The sequence below is a fragment of the Grammomys surdaster genome, unplaced genomic scaffold (assembly GCF_004785775.1).
Source record: "Grammomys surdaster isolate TR1022 unplaced genomic scaffold, NIH_TR_1.0 241, whole genome shotgun sequence".
In the NCBI taxonomy this organism is placed as follows: Eukaryota; Metazoa; Chordata; class Mammalia; order Rodentia; family Muridae; genus Grammomys; species Grammomys surdaster.
Window position 1 is genome coordinate 1,280,547 of NW_021604686.1, and position 7,962 is coordinate 1,288,508.

General features: G+C 52.9%; 1 protein-coding gene across 1 annotated transcript in view; it reads right to left on the bottom strand.

Moving 5' to 3' along the window:
• Positions 1–7,290, bottom strand: part of Snx33 (sorting nexin 33) — a 10,325-nt gene extending 3,035 nt beyond the window's left edge. The window contains exon 1 of the mRNA XM_028774453.1: positions 4,688–7,290. Within this exon, the coding sequence (XP_028630286.1) occupies positions 4,688–6,158 (1,471 nt within the window). The 5' untranslated portion in view covers positions 6,159–7,290. The remainder of the gene's footprint in view (positions 1–4,687) is intronic.
• Positions 7,291–7,962: the final 672 nt, after the last annotated feature.

A 7,962-nucleotide genomic window follows, 5' to 3' on the forward strand; every position in this document is an offset into this window, starting at 1 on the left:
CAGCCAGGGCTACACAGAGAAACCCTGTCTTGAAAAACCAAAAGAAGAAGAAGGAGGAGGAGGAGGAGGAGGAGGAGGAGGAGGAGGAGGAGGAGGAGGAGGAGGAGAAGGAGAAGGAGAAGAAGAAGAAACAACTAAGATCCCGAGGGGACTTGTCTAGGGGCTCCCAACCCTCTTCCCATGAGTGGAGGGTGCCTGGCCCTCCACATTTGGGGGACAGACAGCATTTCTACTACAAGAACCCTATGTAAGGCCTTTAGACAGTGGATTCATGGCTCCACGAAGGTCAAGTGGGTAGGAGGGACCATAGAAATAAAAGATTGAGACAAAGAAAGTGAAGTTAAGCTTCAGCAAATAGAGTCTACCTGAAGCAGAGACTCAGAAGAAGCCTGACGGTGGAGTCTGGGAGCCGTGCTGGGACATCAACACTCAAAGAAAGATTTTCGTGGGGCTGGAGAGATGGCTAAGTAGTTTAGAGCCTGAATGTCCTTCTAGAGGATCTGGGTTTCAGTCCCAGCATCTACATGGCAGCTCACAACTGTATGTAATTCCAGTCTCAAAGGATTAAATGCTCTCTTCTGACCTCCAAAGGTACCAGGCATGAATATGGTACAGAGACATATATATTCAGGCAAAACACTCATGCACATAAAGTAAGTTAAATTTTTTAAAGAAAGGTTTTCATGCCCATGGCCTTGAAAGATGATTAAAGCCACTTTTGTTGATGAGAGAGTGACTCAAGAAGGAGCCTACTAAAATCACTAGGTATCCAGTGACAGGCAGGGCTTGAGGCAAAGGCTTCAAAAGGGGAAAGGAGAGGCGGAGGACCCCACCCTGCTCTCCATCTGTGAGGGTTTGAATGAGAATGGTACCGATAAACTCCTAGGCCTATCATCTCCAGTTGGTGGAACTGTTTGGGAAGGATCAGGAGGTGTGGCCTCACTGCAGGAAGTATGACATGCGGGTGGGCTTTGAGGTTTCAAAAGTCCATGCCGTTCCCAGTTAGTTCTCTCTCCGCCCCACCCCTCTCTCCGCCCCACCCCTCTCTCCGCCCCACCCCTCTCTCTCATCTTAGGGATGAGATGTCAGCTCTCAGCTACTGCTCCAGCAGCATCTCTGGCTGCTGCACCGCTGCTGTGCCGCATCTCGCCCAGAACGATAATGAGCTCTAACCCTTTGAAACTGTGAGCCCCAATAAACATTTTCCATTAGAAAGCTGCCTTGCTCAGCAATAGAAAAGTAACTAAGCCACTGTCACTTCCTCACCTGGTGACTTAATTCCGGCGTCAAGACCAAAGAAAGCTAAGGAGTTCCACTTGAGCAGGCTGGTGCTGTGTGTGTCAAGAACATGTCTACGTTCCACTTAGGACTCAATGTGAGATTACCCCAGGGTTTCCTCCTGGCTTGGCACATTAGATCCCAGGGATGAGGAGTGAGGGCTTGGAGACTTCCAGCTGCGGGATCCGAGGGTCCCAAGCATTTTTCCTACCCTCCCCGACTTAAAACTACCTAATCTAAATTTGGGGGCAGGAGGTCTAAGTCCTTATACAAGTTCTTACACCTCCAGAAAACTTCTGCTCTGGCTGGGCTGTCCCCAGACAGTGTTAGATGTGATCCTGCTGAAAAGTGCTTCTAACAACAGCGTGCCCTAAGGTTTCTACATCTGTGAAATGGGACGATAACAGCACCAGCTCTGCAGGAACTGAGGTCTAATTGAATATGCACAAAGTGGCAATCCTTGCACCTACCATAAACTAGGACTCAGAATGCTTTATGCTTTGGTATGCAAAATGCCTCCATGTATGTATGTGTATGTATGTATGTGTGTATGTATGTACAGATGTATGCATATGTGTGTGCACACATGTTCATGTGGGTGTAGGAATGTATGTGCCATGGTGTCATATCATCACACATAATTAAAAACAAAGCTAAAAGAAGAGGAGGAGGAGGAAAAAAAAGCAGCAGCTGCTGCTTAGGTAAAGAAAGGATTAGATAAAAACAAAACAAACAAACAAACAAACAAAAACATATCTTTACCTAGTCAGGACTACCCTCCTTTATATAAGCCATGAGCTCCATGGTCCCTTGAACATGCTCTTAGTCCGAGGCCTTTCTCAGGCACACAAAGCACAGAAACTGAGGTGGTGCTGGAGTATTCAGCCCAAACCTCCTTCCTTCCTCCTTTCCCCCCTGTATCATCCACCCTAGTGGTCCAGCTCTCAGGAGGCTCCCTCTTCCACCTGCCTGATGCAGTAGATTCCAACATGTCTGGCCTTTGTATCTTCTCTGCTATCAAATCACCTCAACTCTGCTTACTTGTGAAGCTGAAGGGACCACACCAGTGACTTAGTGACAGGGGCTTAGGATTGATCCTTAACCTTGCTGGCTCTCAGGAGAGGACTCCGGGTCCTGGCTTGCTCTGGGCAGTCACTACACCCCCTTTTGTGACACGATTGTGACAAGAAAAGCCATTACGAAGCTTTTCTTTCCCACAAATGCCCTCGTGGGCAGAACAGGCTGGAGCTGAGCTCAGCTCCAGTCAGACTCCATGTCACAGCAACTTGGTATCTTAGGGAGAAACTTTCCAAGGTCATCTCATATGGGAGGTCCCTTCAAGCCTGGTTTCCTGACTTCCCAGCCTGGGCCTCCCTTAACTGTTCCCTCTCCTGCTCACCCACCATTGGTTCAAATGTCTAGATAGGATAGACAGACAGAATCCCGGGACCCGGGACCAAACGTCCTGTTACTTTCTCTGAGAAAAGCCTCTATCCACAAGGCTAGCTCAGGATGCTCTCAAGCTGCAGTTTCCAAAAGCCTGCCAGTTCTCCTCCAAGCTCTCCTCTGGCACTCAGGATAGACCTCAGAACCTAGAGTAAGGAGGGCTAGCACTGTAGGGGGCTGTTTCAGGGAAATGAAGGCAAGCAACATCTGCTTCAGGGTCTCCCTAGCCCCTGAATCTAAGAAACATCTCAAGTAGAGACTGAGACATGGTCTCTCCTACCTTTCTACCTATCTGAGGTAAAAAGGACAATATGGCTTTACTCCCTTCTTCTTCGATCAGAGCCTGGGAGCACTGAGTGTGTGGACGCATGGTTGCCCTCTTGCCCCAACTCTGCCCGAAGTGGGAGTTTCTAGCCACTGAGTTTAGGCAGTTGTTTAATCATTGTGCCCAGCCTCTTGCTGCCCACACAATAACATGCCATCCAAGGAGCTGGTTGAACCAGCTTTCCCAGGCCCAGCACAGTGTGTGGCTCGACTTCCGCACAGGGAGGCAAGAGCCCTGCCAGGCTGGGCCCGTGCTACCAGTTATCTCCTGTGCCCCCGAATGCAAAGCCAGATTTGTGGAACCGGCCTGAGACATAGGGCAGGCCTTCCCCAGAAGCCTCTTACCTCAAAAGCCATAGAAATTAAGGTCTAGGAAGGCAAAGGCTCTTCCCAACCAGGGATACAAGGCAAACTAGATGCAAAGCTGGGCTAGAACTTAGGCTTTGAAACCCTGAGGCTGAAAGGAGGAGAAAGGTAGGTGGAGATGTGAGAGTTGAGTAAACAAAAGAGAAGGAGAAGGTGAAGGGAGAAGGCTGCCAGGTAGCTAGAGGAACAGCCACCTTCCCAACTAGGACAGGAGCCTAGGTGTGGGGGGAACTTATCTGCTGTTCCCTATAGTAAAGTCAGAGGGCTGCCCAGAGTAAAACTCCCTGACCTCAGGGCCTAGGGTCCTGGGAGCCAGCCCCACGCCCTGCATATATTTTTCCTGAGTTACTAGCCCCAGGGAGGACCACACCTCTGTCTTGACATCTGCCTTCCCTAAGTCCCAGGACTCAGCCCCTGGCTCAATCGTTATGCAAGAGAAGCCCAGCTTGGGAAGTGGGAGATAGACTGGTCCATGTGAACAGAACCCTGGACCCCTGGTTGTATCCCCCCAACCCCCACCCCCACCCAGCTGAGTGCCCCATGTGACCCAGGATGAGTCATTTCACTGGCAGTTCCTTAACAGTTCCAGCAGCAACAGGCAGGGGCTCATCCTGTCCCTCCCCTGTGCCAGGGACCATGAGAACTGAAAACGTGATGGGCCTGGAAGGCTGCCAATATGAATGTGTCCTTGGGGAGCTGGAGGGAGGAAGGGATAGGGCCGGCTGAGCCAGACTTGTGTGCAACCACTCTCCTGCGGACAGACTTCATCTGCCAAAATGAGGGCAGATAGTGGCTAGCAGTGTAGGGATAGTGGCTAGCAGACAGGGCAGAGAGGGAGTCTGCACTCAGATGCTGAGAAGAGAGAGCCTCTGAGAGGGGAAAGACAACCTGCAAATGTGTCTTACCTGTGTCTTGGTCCTCCTTGAACCCACGGGTTCATCTAAGACAAGACCTGGGTCCTGGTTATCTCTGTGTTCCCAGAACTCAGAGTAATACCTTGGGGTTCCATGCATGATGGGGGTAAATGAGACACAGAAAAAAAAACCAAAGCAAATCAAAAACCGGAATGGACAAGAGGCATACACAGAGCTCAGTGAGAACAGAGACCAAAGCTGCCCCCACTACCCCTCTCCCTACAACAGCACTCTCCAGAGAACCGTTTGAACGCACTTGTTGAGCAGCAAAGGAGACGGAGACAGGAAAGTGTGATGAGCTGCTCTCAGTCCAGGCTTTCCCATATTCCCAGGGACCAGCGGACTCATGTAGGGCTTACCTTTCTGCAGGTGGATAATGTCAGGGAAGTTGGAGAGTAGGCCCTGGTAGAGAGACAGTGTGTCAAGCATTTGGAAGAGGTCGTGCTTGGGCTGCTCAGCAAACATTTCTCCAACAGTTTCGTAGGTCCGGCCAGTGTGCGAAATGGCATTGTTGAGTGCCTCAGACCTAAAGGGAGGGTCCATCTGGAAGGCATGGCTAATGGCCTGGAAGGCACTTCCTAGCTTCTGGAATTCCTTACGGAAGCCTCCCACATGCTTCCGCACCAGTTCCGATGCCACAGTGCTAAGCTGTAGGACGCTGTCATCCATCTTCTTACTGAACGCCTTGAACGTATCCACGCGGTCCTCTACATCCTGCAGGTCCTGGTGTTCCGTGGGGATCTGGAAGGTGAGCAGAAAACTGGCACCCACCATCTCATCCTTCTCGGCTCTGCGCTTACCCATCTTCCACTGCTTGTCATCCAGGCAGCTGAGGAAGTGCTGGAAACCCTCATACTGGGAGAGCACAGGGTGGCTGGTCATATGGTCCATCCAGAGGATGAGCCTTCGTTTGCGTTTCTCAATGAAGTCCTCCTCGAAGCGGCCCGTGGCCTGCTTCTCGGGCAGGTGGGGCACTGAGATCACTGTGAACTTGTGTAGAAGGCGGTTGTAGAGCCAGTCAAAGTGTTTGTAGCGCCGGTAAACGGGTGAGCCAGCATGGGTGGGGGTAAGCTTGTAGGAGATGTAGCTTTTAATGCCTTTGAACTTGGTCTGTTTGGTGGGGTCCTCTATGGAGCAGGCAAATGGGTGGGGGTTGGCCTTCCACTGAGGGCCTCGTGGTCCCATCTCAATGGGGTATGTCTCTGCAATCTTGGCCATCATGGGCACATCACCAAGGATGAAGGCCTCCACTCCAGATCGTACAAAGCACGAGAAACGATTGAGGTTCCGTCCTACCACACTTCCCCGCTTGGCGGATGCCAGACTGTCCTGTCTTTCCAGGGGTGCCTTGGGTCGGAAAGCCATATGCTGGTTGGGGTAGGCACCCGGATAGGAGAGGTTGAGTGGAGGGTGCCCATTGGTACCTAAACCACCAGCCAGTGGCTCTTCTACCACTGTGCATCCATCATCCCAGTCATCCCAGTCGTCATCGTCGTCGTCCTCAAAGCTTCCTTGGTTTGAGAGGAAGCCGCTGCCCCCACCACTTCTGGCTGGGCTGGCCATACTAGGGCTGCTATACAAACTCACCTGGGTGCCCAGGGAGCCTGCAGGACTGTTGGAATAGTCCACATGGTTGGTGCTGATGCCGGGACGGACAATCTCAACGTAAGAAGCAGGGAAGAGCCCTGTCTCCCCACGGCTGTTCTGTCCCTGCAGCCAACCATCCAGTGACGTCTCACTGAAAACAACCAGGTCTTCATCTTGCTGGATGCTGATTTCTTCCTTGTTCTCGCTGTGGAAATCATAGAGGGCTCGGCCTTTCAGTGCCATGGCTAAGCTATCTGTCAGGTCAAGACTGGGAGGAAAATGCCTAGCCCGGACCTGAGATGTTCAGCAGGGTGTCCCCAAAAAAGCAGAGTCTCAGCATGCACAGATGCTGTCTAGCTGCCTTTTGGTCAAAGAAGTGTCCATGGTCCAGAAACCGCGTTGGGATATCTGCCTGTAAGCAGGGAGGAGTCGGTCATGGCCAGTCTTTCTCCTCTCCCTTTGCAGCTCCTGAAAAGGAGCGAGTCTCTCCCTACTCACGCAACAAGCAGAAAAGTCAAATGACTTGGAGAAAACAGCTCTGCTAGAGGAATGCAACAGACACTTTCCGCTAGAACACAGTTGTACAACAGAAGAGAATTACCCACGGACCACGGTCCCAGGAACGCAGGCAAGGTTCTGCCTCCCCTGGCTCTCTGCTCTTCGTGGCTGCTCCGGCTTTGGGAGGCTCTCACATTCCTCTGGAGATCTGTTCCTTCCTCCTTCCTCTCTCCTCCCGGGCCATCGCGTCTTCAAGAATCCAGAAAATCCAAGAGGGGCAAGGAGAGTAACAGCAGAGTCCTGAACCAATTCCAAGGGTGGATGTGTCCGGCCTCCAAACGAGCCAGGCCAGGAAAACAAGAGCCAAAGCTTGCACAACCGGCCGATAACTACCTCGACCTAGGGGGTGCGACCCCGTCTCCGCCCGCTCTGGTGCCCTCTTCCCGCCCTGCAAAAGGCCAGCCCCCACCCCTAGATAACAAGGGGGCGCGACAAGCGGCGCAGAGGACTTCTGGCCTCTTTCTCTCAGTGCCTCTTTTGTTTGCCTAATTCCTCGGCAGTTTCGGAGTACGAAGCTGACCCGGATCGGAGTCCCAGAACCCCTGTCCAGAAGTAACGCTAGTAGAAACCTCCACCATCACCACCCCCGCCCCTGATGTGCCCCCAAACACTCAACAGCAGTCGGTAGATAGAGCTCTGTCGAATAGATGGCGTGGCCGGGTGTTTGTCCGTCCGTAGGTTCCGTTCTCCCCGATGCCCTCTGGATCCGACCAGAGAGGGACTAGCTGAGTAGCTGAGCCCCAGCCTCTTGCCTCCTTACTCCTCACTCGCAGCCCTTCAGCGCTGCCAGCAGGAAGCCAGATCCAAAACAAACAAACACTCTCCCATTTAAAAAAAAAAAAAAGAAAAGAAAAAAGAAAAACAAAAAAAAAGAAAGAAAGAAAAGAGAAAAGGAGGGGGAGGAGTCCAGGAGGTGGCGTTCCGAGGAAGGAGGTTAAAGCTGTAGGGGAGGTGAGGGGTGGAGAGAGAGAGGGAGGGAGGGAGGTATGAGGGAGGGAAAGCAGGCTACGGAATTCAACAAACTCTACAGCACTTCCGTGCGTCCTGGCCGGGCAGGGACCGCGCAGCTCCGCCCTCCCGCGGCCAGGGTGCCACCGCCGGCCTTCCGCTCACTTTCCTTCTGGCGGGCGCCCTCCCTTTCTCGGGTTCAGTCCGGGTGGCCGGGATCCAGGAAATGGACCCGGGAGTCGGGGAGCTGCGAGCTTTCAGCAGCCGAGTAGCCGGCGCCCAGAGCCGCTTCTCGCCCGGGTTGGAGCGCCGCGCGGGGGAGCTCGCCAGTCGCTGCCGAGCTTCGCCTCCTGGACTTGGTCATCCATCTGCCTTTTCCGTGACGCAAGTGCAAGAAAACTCCGAAAGTCTGTGGAGCGCGGAGTGGCAAGGAGGGAGCTAAAGGCTAGGAGAACCGCCCCGGCTGCGGGGGAGCAGAGCTGCGGACTCCCTTTTCCCAACCTCCTTTTCCGCCTCGCGTGCTCCGACATGTCCAGGGGCT